We start from the raw sequence: 26281 nt of genomic DNA, 5'->3' as shown, positions 1-26281 counted from the left end.
AAATCAAATACTAAATTGCGCTTCCAACATTGAAAGAATATCTCATCCATCCCAGTCTCTGTCATGTCCATGGTGATACTGCTTTCCCAAACTCATAGAAATACACCCGCAACGAAGACTCCAAAGGAAAATAAATAGAACACATAAATCCAAAATAATTGCAAAAGATAACAAGAAAGAGAAATGAAACTAGACAAAGAAACTAGATCACCACAGAGAAAAAGAAAAACGCCATCCTAAAAACTCTTGGTCTAGCCATTGCTCCCAGTCCTATCCACGGATCACTCTATTCGCGATTCAGGGTCTCAAAGGGACTCTGAGTCTCATTAGACGGAGTAACGAGTCGTGGCGTGCGAGCAGTAGTATCCACCACATCCGAATCAAAGGTCATGCCATCAAGCATACGCGCATCATCCGGGATAGGTTCAGGGGTATTAGAACCAGCAGGCGAAGGCGACATCATGGAACTATCACCAGGCGGGTAATGCTGATGCTGCTGTTGCTGGAGATAAGAAGCCAGCGGGGTCGGATTTTGGCGACCAACATTAGAACTCATTGAAGTTGGACGAGTGAGACCACCAGAGGATAAACGATTCAAGCCAGGAGGACGGGAAGTCGGACCACTAATCGTACTATTTGCGCCTTCACCGAATCCAACAAGACTTGCGTTTCCTTCATCGCTGATATTACCCACACTGGAGACTCCGTCATCTGGGTCTTCACTCATTTTGTCTGCGTCGAAGGCGTCGCTACCACTGGCCCATGTCGTGTGACCACCAATACTACCCGTGGCACTGGCACTGCCCACCGTGCTCCGCTCTTTGAGGATGGCGTGGCTGTCAAAATAACCAGAGGTGTATGGCATGTGCAGGGGGACATTCGAGGGCGATTGACCACTGGCGCGGGCAGTTGCGACTCGCTCCAGGCCGGCTAAGCGGGAAATGCGATCTGCGCGCTCAGCTTCTAGGGTATTGGCTGAGGAGATAGAGGTAGAGGAGGACTGGTGAGCATGTCGGCCATGAGGGAAAGGGTGGCCCTGATGACCATCTTTAATGGCTGTGGTCGAAAGCGCAGATAGGGAAGTCGTGCCGGAATTGGGAGTGCCTCTGCCCACCACCAAACCACCCCGCCCACGGTCAGTCATCCATATTCTATTGTGCCATATACAGTGAATCACAGAGAAGAGCAAGGAATGAGCTTACGGTCCCATGTCAGGAGTGACTGGATCCGAGGGAGGAGGTGGTAGGTTGATGAGCGTAGGAGTCGTCATTGTAATGAGGAAAAGGATGGATGTTAGTTGGGAGTGAACTGAATGGTCAGGATCAGTAGAGAAGCCAAGGTAAGAATCAATGATAAAGTTGAATAATTGAGGAAGTTGATAAGGTGGGGGGAAATTTAAAGAAGAAAGTTGAAATAGGAATTGCGAATTGCAGATAGCAGATTGCGGGGAGGTGGAATTGTTGGAGCGGAACACTTTACGGAGTAGAGCGACGTCATGTTGCCCACTTTAATATTTAGATCCATAAAGAATTTACATAAAGAATCTCATACATTCGTTCATACAGGTCATCTTTGCTCAATGGAAAGAGAAATACAACATATAGGTTCAGCCCAAAAATGCAAAACAGGAACAGTCAAAGAGAACTCGATGGCAAAAACACAAACCCACTCTCTTACTGGCTACAATTGCGGTTCTCATAATGTCCTCGAAGATCATCCACCTCCTTCTGTAAGCGTGAAAGATCCGCTAATATATCCTGTGCATTGGAAGGTTGAGGCAATGGTTCCTCCGGGGTAATCAACTGAGATAAAGGCCTGCCTTCACCACGAGAATTGCCACGCGCCCGACGAGGAGGAGGCGGTGGTGGTGCCACACTTGATGAGGCTGTGACTATATTTCCATATGAAGATGCCCGTCGTCCATGATGCGGGCGTGGTGATATAGTTGAAGGGGAGAGATGGTCTGAGGCTCCACCAGAGGATATAGTTGAAGACGGTGGAGGCATACTGGTACGCTTGCGATCTCTGGAGAGAGATGAGGTCCCAGATCTAGTAGACAGACCCGGACTGGGTGGTTGGGAGCTATCATTACTCTCATAGTCCACTGATGACAGTGTCAATCGACTGGCACTTGATTTGGATTGAGTCGATTTGGACCTCCGCATTTGATTCTGTCGTCGACTAAGAGGTGGCGTAGGTGGACGCCTATTCTGGGAATCACTTCGTGAAAGGGACCCATTCAAGGCGACTGCCGCTTGGTTCTCTATTTGAATTGAGAAATAATCAGGGACGGAGGGGTGGGTGGAGCTGGCATTGGGTGTGCCTGCTGTTCTCGGCAAGCTCAAGCTCTCGGGAGATGAGGCATGAAAAGACAATCGGTTATTTAACCGGAAAGCCGTTGACTGTGATGCTGTATCACCTGAAGTGTTGATGCGTTTGCCATGATGAGACTTGGGCGGGGGTGGTGGCTTTTTGTCTCGGCTGGTCTGACTGACGGGGCTTGTGCTTTGTTTATACTGCGACGGTGCTCCTGCAGATCGAGTCACCGGAACATCCTCATCTGAGCTGGATTCCGTTGAACTGAATCTGGACTGCACATCATATTCGCTGGGTGTCAATGGAGCTTCGGCTGGGGGAGTGCCAGCTCTATCCGCGGATGGAGCTGAGTGTGGAGCAGACCCAAAAGAATCTCGATGATCGCCCGGAACTGAGCTTTTGGGGTTCTGCGCCTCTAGATTGTCTTCACTGTCGCTGACCGAGGAATCAGGATTGAATGGATCTGCAGTCTTCTCATCCGAAGAAGTCGAGTCATCTTCCTCGATCTCTAACGATAACGACGACTTTCCGTAATCAGGCACCGAAGGGAGCGGTTTAGCGGGGTTGGCGATCAGGTTGGAGGCCAGCGTATTCGTAGGATTTACAGTCGGTGAAGACGTCGAAGCTGTGATAGCACCGCCTAATCATCCAGACTGGTTAACACTCCCAATGTCACGAAGCATTCCCAAGTGGATCTGAGTGGTGGGCATTCTCATCGGAAGTGGCGGGTACACCACAGTCAATGGAGTCAAGTCTAAGAAACACTCACCATCCAGATGCCGGCGAAAAGGGTTTAAAGTAGACATGGCGAGGAAGAGTGAGATCTGAAGGATGGAAGAGGGGGAGAAAGTCCCCCACCGAATGTCCGAATGTCGTGGTCCATCAGGTTTCCTAACGCGCCGCTTTCCGATCGAAGCGTCCGGACTCCCCAAAAGGCAAGTAACCCAATCCTAACATTACTAGGGTTTCTCAAGACTCTTAGACCAATGATAAAATATACTCAGAATAAAATCTGGAATGAAAAATGATTTCAAAATTTGAGGACCGGAAACAAAGAAATAATAAAAAAAAGGGGTTGATATGGTACAATGCGAATGGACAAAGCAACAGAATAAAACCCGAGTCCAGATAGAACAGTAAAAATCCCCCAACCGTCCCATAACCGATCCCATGTTGCTTAAGAAGAACGACAAAAAAATGATGAGAATGATAAAACAAGGAAAAGTTATAATGATAAGAGCCGAATCCAACTGAAACCCAAGGTCATGTTCATCACCGCTCGTTGTACACATGCCATGTCTCCTCCTCTTCAAAAAACTTGGATGCTAGTCGTTTCCCACTCTCAGTAGGTTGACTGAATGCAATTTGAGCCTTTGAGATCTCCATGCCATAGATAAAATTGCTGACCACACAGTCAAGTAGATCAAGGGCAATACCCTTTCGTCGAGATGCACCAGAAGTCCAGATCCGCGACACTCCGACAATTGCCGGATGAAGTTCATCTTTCACTGAGACTGACGAGTTATGAGTAGTGCCATTCTGTTCGCCATTGATCACGGGTCGAGATTCCCAAATGCGTTCCGTCAAGCATAGTCCCACACAGCGACTATCTTTCATATGTAGGAAAACCCGGTATCGATCGACCTTTTCTTCATTATCATGCTGGAGATGTTTCGGAGGTTCCGTTTGACCCCAGAGGACCTCATCGTCGATCTCAGGAGATGAGAGTTCTTTATTGACCACTTCCAACACCTTCTTCGCCTGATTCTTCGCACTCGGGGAAGCCTTGCGATCCACAATCACCACGTAACCTTCATCGAATCGCGTCGCTTCGTAGACCCAACGCGACGCATTTGCGCGCATAAAGGCCTTACCCAGATCCACCCCCGTAGAGTTCATCTCATGAAACTTTTTATGCAGGGCCGCGTCCTCCGTATTGGACGGGATATATTCCATACCACAAGTAGCACATGTTTTGCGCACTTCATTTCCCAGATCAATCTGCATCTGGCGCAAGGGAGCCTGGGGCTTGGGCTGAGTCTTCTGCTGCTTGGGCGGATCCACGGATGAGCGCACACTATTGGAGTTCACCTCTGTCAAGGGTGACCCGGCGACATCTTTATGTTTGCGCTTGAGAAATGCAAAGGTTGGTTTGCGCGTATTGGCAGGCGGGGGAGTGAGCCGGGGTGGTGGCGAGGAGGGTGGTGTAGTGAGGTCGTCGATATCATCTAGGGTGCCTTCAGATAAGACGACAGAGTTACGGCGCGATGGACTAGACAAGACGGCGGCAGATGACTCGCGAATGGCATATTGAAGGTTTGTTTCAGCCTCGACCTCATCAGACTCATCTTGAACGCGTCTCTTCTTGGCCGCTCGTTCATCGTCATAGACGCGCCATGTTGGTCTTCCGTAAGTTTTCATCAGGCCTCTGGAGGAAGTTAGTATGGGGGATATCTTAGGAGATTCAGAGATAGATACATACCGCTTAAATGAATTGGTCACCGTCCACGGCATCTCCAAGAAATTGATGGCGGGGAAAGAAGATGTTTATTTTTCTGAGATAGACGGGGGGTTTGGAATTTACGGATCGTCCGGTTCCACTGCACGCGTGGCGCTAACTGATTTAGGTCATATTGTTCAGGAGAATCAATCCAAGGTTTTAACTAGGAGAAACTTACCAGTATGCAATATTCGATTATAAGTGAAACAGAATAGAAAAGATGAATTAAAAAAAAAAAAAATAGAAAATAGAGAATAGAGAATAGATAAAAGAAGTGAATAAACCTAAGCTTGATTCAAATCGCCACTCACTGGGATTAGGGATTTGAATTAGGATTAGGGACACGGGTTATCCCTAGCAGATGGGAAATAAGAATAATAAAAATGATTCATAAAGATCAAAGAGAAATTAAATGAAACAAATAACCAGTGACAAACAGATCATCGCTACCTAATGGAATTCCTGACTGTCTGGTATGTGTCGTGGTGGCACAGTAGAAGTTCTGCCCCTTTCTCCCCAAATCAGTCAAATCAGCTCTTCTTAATTTTTCATCCAATACATATAGCTTCCAAGGTTGGAAGCACTATTCTCTATGAGGAGATTAAATCAGGATTTCGCCCCAATCTGCGATGATGCGAGGCTCTTGCAGCCTGAACTTGCCCCTCTTACAACCAGCACTTTCTTTTTAAGTACCCATACAGTTCACTTCCATAGGCATCAAACAGGCACCAAATTCACCCACCACCAACCCACCATCAAAAAAAATACTCCCAAATGATCACCGTAATATCTGGTGTAAGGGGATGCCACACCGTACTCCTGCCCAATGACTCCCTTATTTCCACCAAAAAAACCAGAGAGGCTGGAACCGAAAAACACAGCTATGACTCTTCCTGATTGGATCATCACCACCATGGGAGTTGATTCATCTAATACAATGATTGGTCTTTTCATCTAGGCATCATTGCCCCGGCGCTTGGTTACGAAGTCTTAATCTGCTTCTCCCCCAATGATAGGAGGGAACAACCTTGTTGTTCTCCCGATTTGACCAGGACGTGCACATCATAGAGTTCAGGGAGAAAGAAGTGGCAAAGTTGAATATTCATCAGAGATGGAGAGCTGATGATCTCCCATTATACAAAGCCCGATCACTGCTACTTTCAGGCTTGACAGGTAGCGGCTACTAAGCTGCACGGGCGGATCCATGTTCCTTCAATATGAGTCAGATCTATTCTAACATTTCGCACTTATATCTATTTAGTCCGTTCTCCGTGGTATCATAAGGATTTTGGCCCCTTTCCATGAACTCAACAGGATTTTTTTTTCTATTCCTTTCGCTGCAGGCCTAAAAACCATGACAGGTCTAACGGCCATGATTGGATATACCCAGAACTCTGCATTTTACCTGTATTTTATTCGGACGAGATGCATCATGGTTACACCATGCAGTGATGGGTTCTGTGTGTCCCATGGGGTTTGTATATCTGCATATCTCCTGCTAGCTATGGCAGTGATGAACTCATTTAAATTCTTGAAAGTTCAAGTTTTCTGATATGTCTCCAAATGCCTGCTTCATTTTCCAATGTTTTTCTTTTCTCTTTTTTTCAATGTCTTACTAGTATCTCAGCTCACCACTCCATGATAGATAGTTTATACCACTATCGGTTCTAGCCCCGGGATGTACCGGTCCACAACTGCAACTCTTATGCAGGAAGAAGCATGAGGAAGCCGAGTCCTCTACACATCACAATATACCTAGGTATAGGTAAAGCCCCGAAGCTTAGAAGTTCGGAGAGTTGTTAAGAATTATGGAGACATCTTGAGGGGAAATCCTCCGTGAATGTACAATGTACAGTATGGAGTACATATGTATATTTAAGCACTTCTTTCTTCATGATTGAACCTCTATAACTTGGAATTGTTAGTAGATTCTACTTTTTCTTATCAATTTGTTTTTCTTTTTTTTTAATATATTTCTTCTTTTTAATTCTCTCTTAGTGTACTAAGTACATTCCATAAGCTCATTAGGTGGTCCCGCTTGTGACCCGCGGAAACAGTTTGGCGGAGAGACTCACTAACAACTCAAAAATCTCTTCTTCATCATTCCATCTGAATTTCATCCCCCCAATTCTTTCCAACCATGTCTGACGACTCTCAAGTGGCAGGCAAGCGCAAGCGTGCGAGTATGTATCCCTGTTAATATCGTCCATGTTGTTGTCCTTTTTTTTTCCCTGTCTCTACCAATGGGTGCCCTTCTTTTTACCCTCGGACATGTTAAATCTGCCAGTGGCTAGCCGCCTTGTCGATCCTACACTGTTAGCCTTCTACATTACCTAGCTTTGTCGGGTGACCTTTTTTGAGATTCTATCTATTATTGGATTTGAGTCCAGAAATTCACTCTACGGCTTCGTTCCTTTCCGAGTTTAATCATTTTTTCTTCTTCATTCAACATGTCTGACGAAACCTCGCCGCCAGGAACCCAGTCTTGCCCCCCACCTGAGCTGCCTCAACTCGTTGCGGAACAGCATGTCCCCATCCCTTCTCATGACAAGGACACTCAACGATTGATTGTCATTCTTTCCAATGCCAGTCTTGAGACCTACCGGGCCTCAAGTGGTCGAGCTGGTGCCAAGGATGAGAAGTATTCGTTGCTGAACAGTGATGAGCACATTGGTATTATGCGAAAGATGAATCGGGATATCAGTGAAGCTCGTCCGGATATTACCCACCAGGTATGACAGAACAAGATGAGAAGATTCTCAGATGAATCAGATGTGGTTTTGATCGATGATGAAGTTGAGGGATTTTTTTCTGACTTTTTTTTCTCTCAGTGTCTCCTCACCCTCCTTGATTCTCCCGTCAACAAGGCCGGTCGCCTTCAAATCTTCATCCATACCGCCAAGGGAGTCCTGATTGAAGTTAACCCCTCCGTCCGTATTCCTCGAACTTTCAAGCGATTTGCTGGTCTGATGGTCCAGTTGCTTCACCGTCTGTCCATCCGTTCCACCAACTCCCAGGAGAAGCTGTTGAAGGTGATCAAGAACCCGATCACCGATCACCTGCCTCCCAACTGCCGCAAGGTCACCATGAGTTTCGATGCCCCGGTTGTGCGTACCAAGGATTACGTTGAGTCATTGGGACCCAAGGAGAGCATCGCCATTTTTGTCGGTGCGATGGCCAAGGGACATGATGACTTTGCCGATTCGTTCAAGGATGATACCATCAGTATCAGTAACTACAGTCTTTCCGCCAGTGTGGCCTGTAGTAAGTTCTGCCACGCAGCCGAGGAGGTGTGGGACATCCTTTGAGCAGATGCAAGGTTTGAAATCTCACGTGCACCATATATGCGCGTGCTTTTTGCCGTCTGCTCGGCAAATCTTGTTGCCACGAAGCTACGAATTTCTTTGCGACGGGGTGACCATTGGGGTCTGAAAGTGATGGGAATCGTTCCTCAAAGTACGGGGCGGGTCCTCATTTGATTTGGAATATTCAATTGGGCAGTACTCAACTCTCCCACTCTACTGTTATTGTGTTTTTGGAGACTTTGCCATGTCGGCATACATCTTGCAGGGGGAAATTTGGCCAACATAAACCATAATTATTTTTATTTGAGATTTCTTTTTTTTTTGGAAGCCCTGGGGGCTAACAGGAAAGATCTTCTCATATGTTGGCTTTTTTTCTTGTTTTTTTTTTTAATCCTCTGTTTTTTTTTCTCTCTCCGCGCCCCGTTTCAACCACAACAGCGACACTCGGACTGGTTGGCATTTGGTTCCTTTTCGCCAATCCAGTCCTGATCTCAGAGAGCTCTTCCATCCACAGGTTCCCCCGTTCGTGGCGTCGAGACCAGAAAAGTGAACAGCAAATATTTGATCGGGAGCCACTTGGCTTATTGATCAGGCACATAGTGTATCGAATATCTCGAAAAATATCATTCGGTTTTTACGTATTCCTTCCATTGGATTAGCAATTTCTCATTTGTAATATGGATCATAGAGTATCACTCGTATTCCTGATATTTGGGAATGAAAGAATCTTGGGCTAAGACTCTCTACGTGGCGTCGCCTCACTTTTTCTTTTCTGTACGACTAAATCTTCCAACTAATCAAATTCCAGGTTATGGAGTAGAATCAGGCGGATCCCTTAACTAACTTAACTAATGATGCACGACTGCCCAGACCCGCACTGAACCCATAAAGGTGAGTTGTACATACTATGGGTGATGTCCTATCGTACGGCAGTCCGACTTATGCAATAAATTGATAAATTAGAATAAGAGGTGACTCATTATTCTAGAGCACAAGACATCAATTATTCAGTAAAAAAAAGAACAAAAATAACTTCTCCCAACCTCCAACAATAAGCGGTCAGGAACTATGCCCAAACCCACCACCAACTTGAACTGTTTCAAATGGGCCAAACCTGCCCATTGACTCCACCATCATACTCATCATTTGTCCAACACTTGACCTTCTCATTATACAGTATCCGCCCCGCCACCCTTTGATCCACTCCCCGCGATGACCTCTCTGGCCTTCATAGGATCCGAGCGGCCATCCGCTCTACCGCTCTACCGCTCTAGTCGCCTGCTTAAGCTAACCCCTGCCTGAATCCACTCCCATACCCTCTAGGCTCTACACCGAATCATATCAGGAACTATGATTTGACCGGGATTATGGAAAGGGGTGGAAATACATGCAACTTCCCCTGGCAAAGCCAATTCCCGTCCCCAAGGATGGTTACTTCACCCCCACTCAAGATTCCCTCTAGAACTGCCACGTCCGAACCTACAGATGAACACCAGTCGGGGCTCGTTTCACCTTTTCCCGACGTGCAGATCGTTATCGCTTCTTAATTCAGGGTGATATTGTGATCATAGGGAGTTTCTTTCTCTCTCTCTCCGACCTATGGTTTCTTACTCAAGGGTCCACCATACCGGGCATTATCCCACCATCCAGCACTCACCATAATGTGGGAATTACAGTACTACGTACTCCGTACAGTGAGGGGCCCTGTGGGTTTCCATTCTCGGACAACTGCGGTGGGCTCCAACTCAGATGACTATTCTAAGCTTGGGCAGCTTTTTCCGTGCTTTTGCTCTACTGATTAGGATTGGTTCACAATCTTCTTGCCTTGCCCTTTTTGCGGTCTCTGCCAACATCGGGTCTCTGTGTCATAGTGCTTCTTGTTATAGATTCTGGTCCCACCCTGTATATAATAAATCCTCTCTACCTAGGTACTCCCTACTTCTTCTCTTCATCTTGCATTCCAAGCTTCCATCGTACATCAACTACCGGGTTTTTATACTGGTGCTTTAACTAGCATCATTCACCATCCTAACTTCTATCATGCCTGTCTCCCATCTCACCTTGACCGTCTCACACCTCCCAACTTCGACATCCTTCTTCTTATCATGTCTTCAACCACTCGGATACCAATTCATCGGTCGCCATGATGATTACATAGGCTTCGGGCAGAAGCAGGGGGAACCTGCTGATTTCTGGGTCACCGAGCGCAAGCCAGGGTACGTCATACTCGATTATACCCTGCATGGGCATACGATGTACAAAGAAGAACAAGTTACTAACAGAGCATCTATGTATACAGAGGTTCTGCCAGTGCTGTCCACGTTGCCTTCCCCGCTCCAACCAGGGACGCCGTGCACACATTTTTTATATCCGCCCTGAAAGCCGGAGGCACGATGCAAAGCGAACCCAAGTGCCGGGATTCCCAACTGGGACTCTTCAGTGCCGCTGTGGTTGACTTCGACGGCAACAGCATCGAAGCTGTGTATCGCTCTGGCGGTACGGTCGTTGCATCCGAAGCCGGGGGTCCAACCATCGCCCTACTGGAGAACGGTTCAGTAGTCTCCAAGAGCAGCAGAGCATCTACTGTCATCAGCAAAGCTACCTCCGTTACCCGGGTTAGCTCTGTTCGAACGGAGAGCATTGCACCGCCTAGATCAGAGGCCAAGTCTCGTGCCATCTCCAGGGCTCCTACAACTGTCGAACGTGCAGCTCCCTCGATGGTCTCTCGTGCACCCCCTGCACCCGTTGCGGCACCCGCACCTGCACCTACATACACAGTTGTGCAGAATATCCAGGCACCAGACGACGGTAGTAAGATTGCGAAGACGATTGTTGGTACACTCATTGGAGCCGCAGCAGGCGCGGCAATCGCATACGCGATGGTCAAGGGCGACTCACAGTCCTCTTCCGATGGTGCTACCAACAATCCACCTCCACAATATACTACTCCCCAGTATGTACCGGAGCACCACCAGCTCATGGGACCTCCATCACAGGTGTCTCGGCAATCGGAAGGACAGCATCAAGAGTACCAGGGCTACCAACAGTACCGAGCTCTGGAAGCCCCTCCACCACGCAGCGTATACACCTCGGCCTCAGGACCTCGATCCGTGATGAGCCGAAGCGTATCCTCCAAGAACCCACGCGCGAGCACAATCTACGAGGGAACCGAGTACGTCGACGAGCACGGACGCCGCGCTTCGGACGGAATGAGTATCCTCGAAGATGTACCCCTACGCGCAATCGAATACCCACCATCGATGAACGGCTGGCGTGATCACTGCAATCCCAGTACGTTTATCAGTAGCTACGCAGCGGACAAACCACGCTCTGGAAGCGTGATTTCCTCATCGACGATCAAAGCCTCGCAGGCAGGCAACAATACAAGACGATACAGCCACGACGACAGAGATACATATTCCACCCACAGCCAGTCCAACTCGAACGCAATCTACCGCCCCGCACCCTCTCAGGCTTCGCACGTTAGCAGCAAATCCACCAAGGAAAAAGACGATTCCCGAAGTATCGCGTCATCTACCCGATCCGCAAGGAATATCCCACTTCCCGCAGGGACATCCGCAAGTTACTACTCGGCAGCACCAAGTGCACATGGGAAATCCTATCTCTCCGCACGAGAGGTCCCATTACCTGAAAGTGTGATTGATCTCGATGTTCGATCCAACGTCACACCCGATGACTCGATCAGTCAGATTGGGAGTCGATCTGGAAGATCTACTCACTCGCATGCTTCGAAGCACTCAAAGACATCCAGACATACCTCCAGGTCTAAATACGATGAGCCGGTTAAACCGGCTGATAGTGTTAGTCAGGTTTCTCGGGCTTCGCAACATACAGTGAAAGCGGGATCGGGAAGTAAGGCACCATCTAAGGTTGGGAGTCGACGTGGGAGTGAGGTGGTTGTTTGATTTCAAATGTTGAAGGGTTTAATTGGATTGCATTTTCTTTATGTTTACGGTCCTTCAATTTCTTTGAACATTTATTTGCATTATGGGGTTCTTTTTTGTTTGGGTTTTAGATTTATGGCTTATATATATGACATATTTGGTTAGTAGTTGCGAGTTACCTACTTCAACTTGAAGTTCATTCTCCTTGGACACCTGGACATGCATATGTGGCTTCAAGTTCAAGTTATGGATACAATCGTTGGAGCTTCCAACATTTGAAGGTTGCTCAGGTGGAATTAGTTCTTTTTAGATAACTCCAATTCGACACATGCACTGGCAGTGTCCAGATGTCATGTCTTTCAAATGTTGATAGCATCATGATGGGTCGACTTATATCCTTTATCTCTCCGGCTTACTCTCGCCTAAATTAATCTCAAGATCTTTTTTTTCTACATAGATATCCTTCCCCCCTAATTTGATCTTCTGATAGACAAAAGGTGAATACTATATTACTGACCAAAATGGCGATTTGATGGTGCGGTGGGGTGTTGAAGCAAGCTAGTATTCCTCCGCATTCAAATCTCAGGAGCTAACATTTGAAAACAGCCACCTGGAAAATTCAATTAACTTGAACTAGGTAATACTAAATAACGCATGTGTTCGTATTTACCTTTAGGTGCAGCCCTGGCGGAGGAGACTCGGATGAGGGAATTTCTTGATCTCCTACCCCATGTGACTAACAAATGACCTCGAGCATACTCACAATACATATCCTATGAGGGAGAAAGACTTCCCTGCTGCCGATATTGTGCTACCTGACAATAAGAACCGTGACCTTAGAAGAGAAGAGAGAAACCGCAAAGCCGCACCGCGTTCCCTTTACTTAGTATACACTACCGCCTCAGTCCTGTCTCTCCACATCGCCAAATCTATTCTCTGATTCGATCCAATCCCACTGGTCCCAGCCAAGTGTAATTCTGTCTCGAGATGTAGCAGTTACTCAAGAGAAACAGCTTTTGGGGAAAGGTACTGCATAGTCTTGACTGTCGGCACAAAGTCAACGTCCTCGACCTTTCTGTCATTACCTTCTCGAGCTTCAATGGAGTAGTTTTTATTTCATTTCTGCTTTTCATAAGGAAAGGGGGGAAACCAGGGTTGAGATAAAAAAAATATCCGTGGCCCTCGCATAAGAGGATTCCATGCATGAATAGTAGCCATATGAATCATTGAATATGCTGCCCTGTAAACTAACGCACACAGACAACATAGAGCAGTATTGAGCAAATTGAGAAAGAAGACTAAAAGAAGACTTGGAAATGGATCTTCAGCAGAACTGCTAAAAGAACGAAAGGCAGCGAGTTTCTACGACCATGATACGCCGGGCCGCACGGGTCTGGATCTAACAGAGACAAGAGGAGAGTATGCAAAAGCGACGAGTAACAGATCGATGAATTGTGTAGGATAGAAAAGGGGGGGGTCATGGTATTGGGGGCCGATGTAGGGAGATCATGCCGATCAGATAGCATACTTGCGAGTCCACTCGCGGGCCGTGGCTTCGTACCGCGGACGGTCCGTCTTGTACACGTGTGCGATCTCGGGCACCAGAGGATCGTCGGGGTTGGGGTCTGTGAGCATCGAGCAGATCGAAAGTAGTACTGTCGAAAGATATTAGCCTATGTCTCTGCGCGCTGATTGACTGGGCCGAACCTTTCGAGATTGTCAGGGCAGGGCTCCATTGATCCCGGAGGATATCGAGACAAATGCTGCCATTGGAGTTGATGTTGGGGTGGTAGATGCGAGTGGTGAAGTTAACCTTGGGAGGCTTGAAGGGGTAGTCGGTAGGGAAGTGAATTGTGAGGAAGAAGACACCTCCCGAGTAAGGTGAATCACCCTATTGAGCAGTAATATCAGCATGTGATTCATGATAGGTGCGTTGTTGGCCTAGTGTGGGTGAGAGGGTTTTGGGTTCCCCAATGTCTCATTCTGCCTCTCCACACCTTGTTTATAATATGGCCTTGGACACGAGGATTATTTCGACTTACAGGACCCATGATGGTTGCTTGCCAGTGGAACTGTAGGTGGTAAAAAAACCGAGGGGAAAATGTCAGTCATCCGGTATCTCATATCATCCATCAGAATGATCTAATGATCTGCAGGACAGTCAAACCCCGCCACGCGATAAGACATTTCGAGAGAGGGGCGGGGTGTTCGCGACGACGACCATGTTGATGAAATGAGCGAGGGCAAGGTATTCATACCAGATCATCTCCAATGGGACCAGCAGAGCAGGAGGAGGGGGGATCTCTGTGAATGGGTCAGTTGACATTTCCTACAAATATGATTCTCCGACAGCGTCATGGAGAAGGTCATGCTTACCGGCCGAGGTCAGTGAGTTCCTTGTTAATGCGCTTGAGAGCCATGATGAATGAAGAAATGAGAGAAGGGAGAAGGGAAAGACTAGAAAATGGTCAGCGGAAACAAGATGGGGGAGGGGGAGCGGACTTGTTCCACGTACGGTTACGTCTTTGTGTGGAAAAGAAGAAGAGAATGAGAAAGAATGAAAGAGGGGGAAAATGGGTGGGCTGGAGGGAGGGATTGGTATTACCAATACACGCCACTATGACCCACCTGGCAGGTGCTGGCTATTGGGAATGAGGCACCTTCAGGGCTGGGCACCTACCTTGGTAATTTTACATGTTTCAATATTACACACTCCATTAAGGCACCAAGTACCTACCTAGTAATATGTGAGAGATCAAGACTGGACTCTCTCTCTCTCTCTCTCTCTCTCTCTCTCTCTCTCTCTGTTATTTGATCTGGAGATCTAATATTAGAAATATCTAAAATATGATTGGTATTTATGATACATATATTAGCTATGTTGACTTTTCAGGTCCTTGTTACTCTCACTAAGTACTTGAGCCAAGATTAAGTGCTTCAAGTTCGTCCACTTGAGCATAGACATCCACGGATCTAAACTTGAAGTTACTAGTACTCTTTCTTCCAGGCTACTGACTATATGAATTTCAAATATTCCGCAAGTTTCACAGAGATCTGTAATTGGGTTGAAAAGTTTTCAAATGCTAGATATACACATCTTTATAAGTACCTAACAGGTACAGAGTACCAACATTTGAATGGGTCAAAAGTGAAAATTGCCCCTCAATGATGTCACGTGTGATCTTCAACTCTCTACCTTCTATATACTGCCTCGATTCTTTCAAGCTATTCTTTCCACCGTTCAACATGGTTCTCTTTTATAAGAGTGTTTTTTCCCTTCAAAGTGAGATCATATAGTCATTTTCATGATGATCAATTCATAACCTTGGAACAAGTCCACACTCACACTCTCTTTTTCAAGTTCTTCTCCCATGGGCCATAAGTGGAAGACTAGGTTTATACAAAGGCTTGCTTTCCTGTAATCGCCCGTCCAAGAATCAGGGCTGCAAACTAATTAGTTTCGACTACAATGCACATATGTCAACACACAGAGATTCGGCTCACGTACCATGAATATCGCTCTGTCCTTCATAGGTTTGAACCACAAACAAGTTGGCCACATGACGCCCAATATGATACTCATCACTGGCTGCATTCCCACCAAATATCTCTTGTAGGCTAGATATGGTAAGCATATAGAACGAGCGAAGGAAGACAATAGAATATTCAGATCACTTACATTCGAGAATTTTGCAAAGCTCGATCGCAATTCTGTCGTTTAATCATCGAGATCATCTCCGGGGTAGCCTTCCCAGCATCCTTAAGACGAGCAACCTGCACCGCGGCCAGTGTTCCATATGCCGCATCCGTCACAGCATCTGCCAACTTCTTCTGAATAAGCTGGTATTTGGCTAATGGATTGCCCTTGAACTGTTTGCGCTCAAGACTGTACTCCCGTGCACGAGAAATACAATCTTCCAGCGCACCCATGCTACCGAAAGCAATACCCAAACGTGCGCTGTTCAGACAGGTAAACGGACCTGTCAGACCCTCCACATCGGGAAACATATTTTCCACGGCAACTGGACAATCATCCATCTGGATCATACCAGTAATTGACGCTCGAAGTGCACTCTTGTTCTTTATTGCTGGCGTTTCAAAAGTACCAGGTGGGCACCTAGATCTTTCAACCACGAACCCCCGAATTTTACCAGTTGATTCAAGCTTTGCCCACACGAGCGCCAAATCCGCAATGGGTGAGTTGGTAATCCATGTTTTACTACCAGTTAAAAGGTAGACCCCCTTTTGAGTGGGATGCTCGCGTGCAACGGTCTCCATCGACCCAGGATCAGAACCATGATTAGGTTCTGTCAAGCCAAAACAGCCAGCCACTTTTCCTTGTGCCAATCCTGGAAGGAATCGCTCTTTTTGCTCCTCCGTACCAAACTCATAGATACCTGTCATCGCCAAGGAGCTCTGGACCGACATGCCCGACCTGTATCCGCTGTCAACCCGTTCCACCTCTTTGGTGATCAGACCGGAAGCCACAGTGCTGACACCAGCACAGCCATAACCTTCAATCGAAGCGCCTAAAAGGCCAAGTTCACCCATCTCCTCGAGTATTCGGCGATCATAGTCTTCGTTTCGATAGGCCTCTACCAAAGGAGAGAGAAGCGTTATGTTAGAATGGACTATGTATATCACAGTGACTGGGATTATTCAACCGGGGGTAGCGCACCAAGAACTCGTGGCATCAATTTCTTTTGACAATATTGCCGAGCTGTATCTTGAATTGCTAGCTCCTCTTCGGTGAATAGCTCTGTTGCAGCAAGGGGATCCTCCCAATTGAAGGCGACAGAGGATGATGCATACCTCCGGCTGGCGATAGGACGAGCTGCCTGAACAGAGCGTGCCACACTACGGAGGAGCGAGCGATTCATGATTTCGTCTGGTGGATAAAGGTATCAATGAATTTATACAGGAAGGGAGAAGAAATAATTGTAGGACTTGGAGATAGAAAAGGGTTGGTTTCTAACCAAGGTATGATGGATATCGCGGGGAAGAGCTTCCTATCAAATATGCGCTAGTAACGGCGAACCTCGGTAATTCTGAAGATTGAATCGCCGAGCAACAAATGACGGAATTGAAGTGGGTATAGTCTACCTATAGATCAATTTGATTCATTTAATTCATTTTCAAGCTTAAAACCTCAATTGTAATTTATTTAACTTTACTAATTAACGATTTCATATTCTAGGATCTTCTGAGTTATCTTCTGACCTAGTTCCTACTTAGTAGTGCCGACGTGGGACTCCTGAATCGGCGATTTTCGGCACCTGGTTAATAGGTCCAACCTGCTCATAGTACCACGGTTAGGATTATGTGGATTATGTTAGGACTATATGGATTTATGTTCTAGTGATCTGTGATGCTTCTCATCACAATATCGCCCAACCTCAACGTGGAGATAGGAGGAAGGGTTCCAAGGTTATTTATTATGTACAAGATTGATATTCTAGAGAATGACCAGTCTTCCTCTTAAGCTGGCATCTGGCTCTGAAGAAAGTCAAAGACTCCCGTAGGAAAGTATTCCTCATCAAACCCCCACAAATCCGCCATCATCGGATCTATTGATCCTTCAGAAAGACCAGAGTCGGTCTGGGCCGAGCCCATCACAGACTCGAAGCCGTTACTGCGTTCAGCGGACAATGGTGCCACTCCCAGAAGTGGCGGAGGATGGGTCAATATAGTATCACGTTCGCCTAATATTTGGGCCCCTGGAATGATGACTGGCTTGAAGAGAGAGGGTGCCTCTTGTGAGGTTAAACCTTGAGTTTGTTGGCTTCCGTTACGTTTTTCCCATTCCTCCAACCCGGTAAGCATCTTTCTCAAGCCACGAGCGATATGATGGCTCAAATGCCGCTCACTTGCTCTCTGGCTGCAAGAAACCATCATCTCAACAATACGCCCAACCAACACCCGCACATACCCTACATCGACGAGAAGTCCAGCCGATGCAATTGAGTTTTTTGGGTCAGGTCTTCCCGCGTTTGGGCCAGTCGAGCACGCCTTAGCTGCAATTTTTAGAAGAAATACAGCCGCGAATGTGATCATGCTGTGAAGATATAATGGAACCCCAACCAAGGCCCGTTGGATGTCCCGTTCGCCCAAGACAACATTCAGGGTGGCAATGGCGGACTCAATTGCGATATTAGCTCGCTTTCTCCGCTCTGGTGACATGGCCTTCGAAGATGTTGAAGAGTGGTAGGTACGCAAAGCTACGGAGTTTAATTGAAGCCGAGAGAAGTGGTAGTGCATGTATACCGCTTTATATGGATATGCACCGACGTGTCGACTTCCAACTATAGGATCGGTCAGAAATGGCGTCGAGGAACGTGAAATGAATTGTTTGATCCTACCAAGTCGAGGAAGCCATGCCGACTTCCAGCCATCCAGGTCCGAATCAAATTGGTCAATCTTGGGGAAATCACTTTCGGGTACATCAAGATCAACGTCGGGACCAAAAGCAAAATAAATACGGGTTAATATGATGAATAGATCGACTTGACTATGGAGTCGAAGATCTCCCTGGGATACTGATGGAGACTGTGTAAACGAGTTGTGCTGAGTAATACTGGCATCCTCGTGAATAATGGGTGGCCTGCCGTATGCGATGGAAAAATGATGTTCAAGCGTCTGTCATGTGTTAACCTCTCATTATGATTCACAGCAAATGCATTATATCATACATATAAAAGATACCACAGACGAGCCTGTTCCTTGTGTTCTGGAGAGCCCTGGACAGCCTTGCGATAAAATTGATGCAAGTTTCGCTCGGTCGCAATACGCACAGCATAGCCAGAGAGCTTCCAGCTGACATCGGCTAGCCAGAAGGCGCCTATGCATAAGGCACGAATATCATCTAAAGTATGATGATGTCCCAGCATTGACTCTGATGCTAGCCTTGCAAACTCAGTATAGCAAGTATCAAACGTGCGTTCTTTGGATGGCAAATGCAGCGCTGTCACTGCCAGAATTGCTGCAGACAGCATGGATGAAGATCTTCGAACAGCCGTCAAGTCCTTCTGGGCTAATAACGCCCCATCCCAGAGATAGCGATTGAGCACTTGTTCAAAATGATGGAACAATTCCTCCGCTTCTTGTAATTCCACCACGCCACGAGAGATGAAATCAGTCACCAATGCCTGGTCAGGCACACGACGCTGGCCAGGTAAGCTCTCCCTGTTTTCACTCAACTGTGTGACCTCATACAGACTACCCATCGGAGCTGTCACCAGCGAAGTGGCTGCGTTTTCCTCGCGATCAATTGAATATTGCGATTGGTGCTGCGAGAAAGGGTATTTCGATGGACTTGAGCTCATCAATCGACAAGCAGAATTATAAACCAATGTATTCCCGCCATCCTTCTCTATTGCAAGCTCCGTCTCGTCCAGGGACCCTGTTGACTCTTTCCGGCGACTTTTTTTCGAAGGCGTCTCGATCGATCCACCGCCGGCATGGTAGTACGATAGCTCTGGCAGTTGAGCCTTCCTAAGCAGGTCCGTCATTGCCAGCTCAATCACGTTTTTCCATCTAATCAATCAATGCTGTAATTAGCTCCGTCTAAGCCTATTAGCCCTCGAGAGTAAACTTACTCTGCTTCGTCCTCCAGCAACGTCTGCAGACTTTTGTTGACAATACACTCTAGGTCCATGCGTTGACAGCGCGAACATATCGACTCACCTGCCTTCATGTCGCAGCGAACCTTGTGCCGCTTGCATTCGGTACACGCGCGTATCCTCCGTGAGATCTTTGGGACATGCTGGGCCTGCTGTGGCAGATCTTCTGGGATGAAGTCACCTTGCGGAGATGTGGAGGATGCATCGCCGCTAATCTCGAATTGGATACGATTTCGCTTCATGGTGGGATGTCGCCTCAACCTCTCCACATACACTCCTCCGAGAGGGAGAGAGCGGGGTCCCGAGGTCGGGAGTCTTGATCGATTAAGCACTAGCCTGAGGCAATCACTGTGGAGAACATGGACTACATATCCCGGGGTCATGTGACGTGATTGGTAAATGCTATCACATGACCGCTACGACTAAATAAATAATCACGTGATTAGTCCGAGCTTTACGCTAGTCCATATTTGGTTTAATTATGAGGCTGCGGGCGCGTGGCGCGTTACCAATGAACGCGTCTGCCCTTGAGCTCTCATCTCTCTCTCTCTCTCTCTCTCTCTCTCTGTCTGTCTCTATTCAAGTGGTTGTGAACAGTCTCTCTCATTCTAATGAGAACGTCCACATGACAATAAACTAGACTCTTCTCTCACTTTTTTCCTCCCTAACTTCTTCTTCTTCCATATTCTTGGACCTTGGCCATACGTTCAAAATGGGTATTAAACGTGAGTCTATCAAGTGAAGATCTCTTATTCTGGGCAAGCCTTGCCAACTTAATCCATGATAGATCTTTATCAAGTTATCTCGGAAAATGCGCCCGATGCTGTTAAGACTGGCGAAATTAAAAACCATTTCGGCCGCAAGGTTGCAATTGTACGTTTGATCTTTCACAATCTCCTCCCTTTAAAGACCTGCTCATCGATAACTGACTACTTTCATCACTTAAGGATGCGTCCGTTTCTCTAATCGATTTCAAACCCCCATACATTCTCCACCACTGACGCTCCTCCAGGTCCATGAGTATCTACAGCTTCCTCATAGCTGTGCGCTCGGAAGGTCAGCAATTAATGAGCGATACTGGCGAAACAACATCCCACTTGATGGGCATGTTTTATCGGACCCTTCGAATGGTTGACAATGGTATCAAGCCTTTGTACGTCTTTGACGGTGCCCCTCCAAAATTGAAGTCTGGTGAGCTAGCAAAGCGTGGCGCACGTAAGGCAGAGGCCCACGAGGCCCATGAGGAAGCCAAAGAAACCGGCACTGCGGAAGATATCGAGAAATTTTCGCGCCGCACCGTGAGAGTCACTCGCGAGCACAATGCTGAGTGCAAAGAATTATTGAAGTTGATGGGAATTCCGTACATCGATGCACCCACCGAAGCCGAGGCTCAGTGTGCTATTCTAGCGCGTGCAGGAAAGGTCTATGCGGCTGCCTCCGAAGATATGGATACATTATGTTTTGAGTCTCCCATTCTTTTGAGGCATTTAACATTCAGTGAGCAGCGGAAGGAACCAATTCAAGAGATTCACCTGAGTCGAGCCCTGGAAGGGCTTAACATGGATCGCAATCAGGTATGTGTCTTAGATCCCGCATATGAGTAATCGCCGAGGCTTACTTTATCATATAGTTCATTGATCTTTGCATTCTTTTGGGCTGTGACTACTTAGAACCCATACCTAAAGTTGGACCTCAGACCGCCCTTGCCTTGATACGCGAACATGGCACATTGGAGAAAGTGCTCGAGTTTATGGAAAAGGACCCCAAGAAGAAGTATGTGGTCCCAGAAGATTGGCCCTATCAAGATGCGCGGGATCTATTTATCGCGCCAGATGTTCGCGACGCAAACGATCCCGCCTGCGATTTCAAGTGGGAAGCGCCGAACGTGGACGGATTAGTTGAATTCTTGGTTACTGACAAGGGATTCAACGAGGATCGCGTACGAAATGGTGCTGCCCGGTTAACAAAAAACCTCAAAGTTGCCCAACAATCTCGACTGGAGGGCTTTTTCAAGCCGAAAGCGCGTACCGATGAGGAGAAAGCCAATCTCAAGCGAAAAAACGATGAAAAAATTCAAGAGCAGAAGAAGCGCAAGAAGGATGAAGCCAAGGCAAAGAAAGACGCGAAGGCCAAGCCGCGGGGTGCAGGCTAGGTTCCCGAGGCGCTAAAATTTCAAATGAGTTTGTCGCTGTTAGTTTTGGTTCCTCGTCTTTTTTTTTTCTCCTTCTTGGGTCTTTCTTGGTCCTATTATGATTTTGATGCTAGCATTCCATGCTCTTTATTTTCTTTCCATGTATTTTACTTTTTCTTCTAGCTCTTATTGATATGTGAATGAGTGACACCTTCCACTTGGTCACCTCTGCAGTCTCGTGGGTCTTATCTACTTATTTACCCTCAAAAATCAAGAAACTTTCAAGATTCTCGTGTCTGAGTGAGGTTTTATGGCATTCATACCCAATCTGATGTTTACATGGCTTTAATGAGTCGGTGATCAGGGGGGGGGGATCGAAGAAACAGGCTCTGATACATTTCTGGCTTTTCGTTGATCCTCACTTGCACATATGATGGATAAGTTTGAAATATCTCAAATGTCATTGTTTTTGCTGGAGTTGAATAGTTCGATCAATATTATTATTTTTTGACAGAGAGAGAGGGAGAGAGAGAGAGAGGTAGAGGAGAGATCCTGGTGGGTGGAACTCTTCGGAAAGAGACCAGTTCCTAGGTACATAGTAACTATGGGTAGATCGAGGCGGGATAAGCGAGTACCTGAGGGGAATCACGCCTGCGAAAAATAATTAGCTGCTCTTGATCTCGATCCAGAGTGATTCGGAAGATCGAATGAAGAGCTCAGCAATACTGTGCCTAGATTGATGATTATTTTTCTTTAATTTGATGATCAATCAAGTTTCAGGGGGGGGTAGGATCAAGACCCTCCATGTTTAATGATATGTTTTGGTTATACCTAATGGCCTCGATTTTGATACTGCCAGTGACAGTACCTAGGTAGGTATATATGTATTCAGTGTACTGGTTAGTTTTAACTTTTAGCAATTGATCTTAGATACTTCAGAGGTTATTAAATTATCTGGAACTTTCCAAGGTTCAGATTTCACGTCTTACACGGTGAATTTCCTCCGATAATTTATTGATAAAAATGTTCCCAAGTTCCATAGCGAAGAGAGATGGCAGAAAAAAACAAAAAGATTTCCAATATTGAAAGCGGTAGCACTATCTTTAAGTTGATTAGTAATCTGGAAACTCGAAAGAGGTTAGGGTTCCAAGGTTTCCAAGATTCAACTTGCAGACCTCGGGAGTTACATATGAGACTTGAACACTGTTCAAATGTTTAGCATTTCCAAAGTTTTGAGACTAGTTGAAACATTTGTCAAAACCAACAACTAAAAATTGAAGTCAAGACATCATCGAATGTCCAGGGAGTACCATGGGACAACGCCGCAGTAGACCCAGACTTCCAAGGTTAGCTGCATACATATCTCGTGACTCGGACTCCGCACTCAGTGCCGTCGTACGTAAAGAGAAGAAACTTAGATGGACTCGGAAGAGCTGCATACTGGTGCACATGTGTATGGAGAACTCGAAGTATACATAATATATACCTTCTACATAAGTATCATCATACTACATATGTACATCGTAGTATGGACATCACGATCTGCCCACTGGCAGGTGGATGTATCAGTTCATGCCCAGCCCTGGAGGTGGTTATCACTTTGGTTATCACCTGACCATATATATACAGCCACTACCCCGAGTCCGTACACTCAAGTGCTATCAGCCCTGGAGGATTCCATCATTCCAAGGTTGTACTGTTCAAGTTGCATCTACTACTAATAGTACCTACAAAATAACTTCAAGTTGAATGTAACATTTGAACTTTTCCTACCACTGGCACCTGCATGTGGGCACATGTGCAGCGTATACCTAGGTACATAGTATGTAAACTACTAGTAGTAATTTTGCAGGACTGCCCACTGGCACGAAATCGTCCAGCCCTGGAGATGCCAGTGTCTGTTTCCATGCCGTTTGCAGTCTGAGAAACCCTCTGCTACTGGTACTAGTAGTTCTGCGTTTTAGGTTTCCTTGGACGCGCATGGCCACACAAGTAAGTGAAGATCAAAATCCATGTCTAATATGATTGGACCTAGCAGTACTCACATGTGCAGCCCTTAGAGGACCCGATCTCATTGGAATGCTTCATAAAGGCACCCTCAGGAGCTCTCCCATGAGCCAAAACTATGATATTCTTGATATCCAGACCCCACATAGCTTTCATTCTCCATTCTGTTTCTTTTGATCCATGCTGATTTTCCAATCTGTTCCTAAAAATCCACCACATTAAGGGATTGCAAAATACATGAGATCGAATGCTCGGGAACCTTGGAATGGATGGACCCTCCGCCATCTGGGGGAATGTAGTCAACAATTTCCCCCATTTAATACGCGTGAACTCCGAGACTGATAGATTTGAGGGACCAAAAAACGGTGATGGAAAGAAATATATATATTCATAAAATTTAAAATTTCCCATGACAATTGATGTACATGTGAGCAAGATTCCAGATCACAGTAAACCAGTGTCAAAGTACTAGTAATAAAATCAAAATCCAAAGATATATGATAATAGATATATGTATATGGGGGAAATCAAAATCATATCAAATCAAGGATCAAAATAAAAATACATATAGGGGAAGAAAAAAAAGTCCCCCAGAAAAATCACGACAAAAAAAAAAAAAAAAAAAAAGCTCATATGGGGGAGAGAGTAAGTGAGCCAATATCCTAGCCGGTGATCTGGTGTCAACACTGGCCGCCTATAAATCACGGATGCCCCGCCGACCCTTCCCCCATTCCCCTACTGCTTCTTTTTCCCTCTTGATTCTTCTCCTCTCCCCCAATTTCCCTCCTTGTTTTCATTATCTACTCTTTTCAAGCTACTTGAGTTCTTCCAAGGTTCAAACTCTTCTCATCTTATTTCATCATGCCTCCTAAGAAAGCTACTGGCGCTACCAAGAAGGTTGCACCTGGTGCTCATGCATCCTACCGTGGTATGTTTTGTCTGATCTTCCATCACCACCCCATCGCGTAAATACATGATGGGTATCTTCTGAGTCGCGTTTCAATTCTGATTTATGTGATATAGATATGATCAAGGATGCTGTTGTGAACGTAAGTAGATCATTGAATTCCATAACCCCATGTTGTGATGGCGGGTCGCGCGCCCGACCGTGACACGCCTCATTGGGCAGGATCAACCACGACTTTCCAAGATGGAGGACATTTGGTCGCTTGTTCTTGTTCTTTTTCTATTCTTTTTCTTTCTTTGATGGGGACTGACCTGTTCTGTATATAGTTGAAAGAGCGCAACGGTTCCAGGTATGTGTTGATGTTTTCTCATCGGCGCGGCCCCATTCTGGTCGCGTCGTGTTTTCCCCTCTATGTCCTGTCAACCAAATACTGACCAACTACAGTCGTCAAGCCCTGAAGAAGTATGTGATTGCCAACAATCAGATCACCTTCGCGTCCCAGAGTGCCTTCGATGCCCAATTCAACAAGGCCATCAAATCTGGCGTTGAGAAGGGCGAGTTCACCCAGCCCAAGGGTAAGTCGAAACGTTCTCCGCGGTCAAACGCAGTCCTGCAACATCAAGTTTCATTTTGTTCTTCATGTTTATCAATAAATTATTGTCAAGAGTCATAAGTTGCGCCTGGGGAGGCATTGGCTCACTTGTTCCGCTGTACTTGGCTCATGTTATAGGAGACTGACGCGTCGCGTACCAGGACCATCGGGACCTTTGAAGCTGGCGAAGAAAGAGGTCAAGCCTGCAACTAAGCCCGCCGCTAAGCCTGCCGCTAAGGCAGCTACCAAGGCCACTGTCAAGGTCAGTTATTGAAGCTGGATCGGCAATCTCGTCGCCCTTGCTTACAGTTTCTCATAGAAAACCACTACCAAGGCTATCACCACCAAGAAGGCGGCTCCTAAGAAGGTCACTAAGACTGCTACTAAGGCCACTGTCAAGAAGCCTGTCACAAAGAAGGCTGCTGTCAAGCCCAAGGCCAACTCGGGCAAGGCTCGCAAGACCAAGGCTCCTGCTGCCGTATGTATTCTTCTTTCTAACAAATCTTTTGTTTATCGACATGTATATCATTATACTGACCACCTACTTCCAGGCCCCTGCTATTGTTGAACAACCAAAGGTTCTAAGCAAGACCAAGTCTGGTCGGGTCACCAAGACCACTGCGCCGCCACCAGTCAAGGCCGCTGCCAAGAAGCGAGCCACCAAGAAATAGAACCTCATTGTTGGTTTCTGTTTGACCTGATTCAACTCCCAATTTCACGTGCGCTTTTCTCGGGAGGCTTATCAGGTTCTCTTTCTTTTGTTTCTCTTCCGATGTAATTTGTTTCCCTCGACCCGTTGATCTGGCGGTTCGCAGGGGTTCCTTTTGTGATTGATTCTGGGATATCTTTGTTATGATGGCTCTCTTCGTCTTGGTTTTTTCTTTTTCTTTTTCTTTTTTTTCTTCTGCTTCCACATTGAAAGGATGGCGTCCTGTGGTGGGTTCTCAATGGGGGAATTGGTTTGTTCACTTGTTTGACTTTGTCGGATCTCTTCTAGAG

At 46.5% G+C, this 26281-nt stretch overlaps 10 protein-coding genes across 10 annotated transcripts; 4 read left to right on the top strand and 6 right to left on the bottom strand.

The window, feature by feature from the left end:
* Window positions 1-286: 286 nt before the first annotated feature.
* N7483_007778 (uncharacterized protein) lies at window positions 287-1270 on the bottom strand (the record flags this gene model as incomplete). The annotated part of the gene is made up of 2 exons (XM_057091215.1): window positions 287-1151; window positions 1203-1270. The coding sequence occupies 2 exons, from the start codon at window positions 1268-1270 to the stop codon at window positions 287-289; spliced, it is 933 nt and encodes a 310-aa protein (XP_056945956.1).
* Window positions 1271-1673: 403 nt separating this feature from the next.
* Window positions 1674-3122, bottom strand: N7483_007777 (uncharacterized protein; the record flags this gene model as incomplete). The annotated part of the gene is made up of 2 exons (XM_057091214.1): window positions 1674-2956; window positions 3086-3122. The coding sequence occupies 2 exons, from the start codon at window positions 3120-3122 to the stop codon at window positions 1674-1676; spliced, it is 1320 nt and encodes a 439-aa protein (XP_056945955.1).
* Window positions 3123-3588: 466 nt separating this feature from the next.
* N7483_007776 (ESCO family N-acetyltransferase) lies at window positions 3589-4830 on the bottom strand (the record flags this gene model as incomplete). The annotated part of the gene is made up of 2 exons (XM_057091213.1): window positions 3589-4744; window positions 4799-4830. The coding sequence occupies 2 exons, from the start codon at window positions 4828-4830 to the stop codon at window positions 3589-3591; spliced, it is 1188 nt and encodes a 395-aa protein (XP_056945954.1).
* Window positions 4831-7266: 2436 nt separating this feature from the next.
* Window positions 7267-8124, top strand: N7483_007775 (18S rRNA pseudouridine methyltransferase; the record flags this gene model as incomplete). The annotated part of the gene is made up of 2 exons (XM_057091212.1): window positions 7267-7548; window positions 7648-8124. The coding sequence occupies 2 exons, from the start codon at window positions 7267-7269 to the stop codon at window positions 8122-8124; spliced, it is 759 nt and encodes a 252-aa protein (XP_056945953.1).
* A 2037-nt stretch (window positions 8125-10161) lies between these two features.
* On the top strand, window positions 10162-12047 carry N7483_007774 (VOC family protein; the record flags this gene model as incomplete). Its single annotated transcript, XM_057091211.1, has 2 exons — window positions 10162-10337; window positions 10421-12047. The coding sequence occupies 2 exons, from the start codon at window positions 10162-10164 to the stop codon at window positions 12045-12047; spliced, it is 1803 nt and encodes a 600-aa protein (XP_056945952.1).
* A 1494-nt stretch (window positions 12048-13541) lies between these two features.
* Window positions 13542-14446, bottom strand: N7483_007773 (putative ubiquitin conjugating enzyme (UbcD); the record flags this gene model as incomplete). The annotated part of the gene is made up of 4 exons (XM_057091210.1): window positions 13542-13681; window positions 13734-13917; window positions 14285-14330; window positions 14403-14446. The coding sequence occupies 4 exons, from the start codon at window positions 14444-14446 to the stop codon at window positions 13542-13544; spliced, it is 414 nt and encodes a 137-aa protein (XP_056945951.1).
* Window positions 14447-15422: 976 nt separating this feature from the next.
* Window positions 15423-16906, bottom strand: N7483_007772 (acyl-CoA dehydrogenase; the record flags this gene model as incomplete). Its single annotated transcript, XM_057091209.1, has 4 exons — window positions 15423-15469; window positions 15535-15644; window positions 15706-16657; window positions 16705-16906. The coding sequence occupies 4 exons, from the start codon at window positions 16904-16906 to the stop codon at window positions 15423-15425; spliced, it is 1311 nt and encodes a 436-aa protein (XP_056945950.1).
* A 598-nt stretch (window positions 16907-17504) lies between these two features.
* On the bottom strand, window positions 17505-19887 carry N7483_007771 (uncharacterized protein; the record flags this gene model as incomplete). Its single annotated transcript, XM_057091208.1, has 3 exons — window positions 17505-18662; window positions 18716-19559; window positions 19622-19887. 3 exons carry the CDS (start codon window positions 19885-19887, stop codon window positions 17505-17507), a joined length of 2268 nt encoding a protein of 755 aa, XP_056945949.1.
* A 470-nt stretch (window positions 19888-20357) lies between these two features.
* On the top strand, window positions 20358-21797 carry fen1 (multifunctional nuclease RAD27; the record flags this gene model as incomplete). Its single annotated transcript, XM_057091207.1, has 5 exons — window positions 20358-20370; window positions 20433-20518; window positions 20593-20597; window positions 20658-21219; window positions 21276-21797. 5 exons carry the CDS (start codon window positions 20358-20360, stop codon window positions 21795-21797), a joined length of 1188 nt encoding a protein of 395 aa, XP_056945948.1.
* Window positions 21798-24644: 2847 nt separating this feature from the next.
* Window positions 24645-25953, top strand: N7483_007769 (histone H1/H5 family protein; the record flags this gene model as incomplete). The annotated part of the gene is made up of 7 exons (XM_057091206.1): window positions 24645-24711; window positions 24807-24832; window positions 25017-25039; window positions 25135-25265; window positions 25444-25544; window positions 25602-25760; window positions 25834-25953. The coding sequence occupies 7 exons, from the start codon at window positions 24645-24647 to the stop codon at window positions 25951-25953; spliced, it is 627 nt and encodes a 208-aa protein (XP_056945947.1).
* Window positions 25954-26281: the final 328 nt, after the last annotated feature.

This window comes from Penicillium malachiteum, assembly GCF_028827825.1.
Source record: "Penicillium malachiteum strain IBT 17515 chromosome Unknown utg000003l:1.0-4950554.0:1.0-4952489.0, whole genome shotgun sequence".
Lineage (NCBI taxonomy): Eukaryota > Fungi > Ascomycota > Eurotiomycetes > Eurotiales > Aspergillaceae > Penicillium > Penicillium malachiteum.
This window is presented reverse-complemented; position numbering and strand designations above follow the sequence as displayed.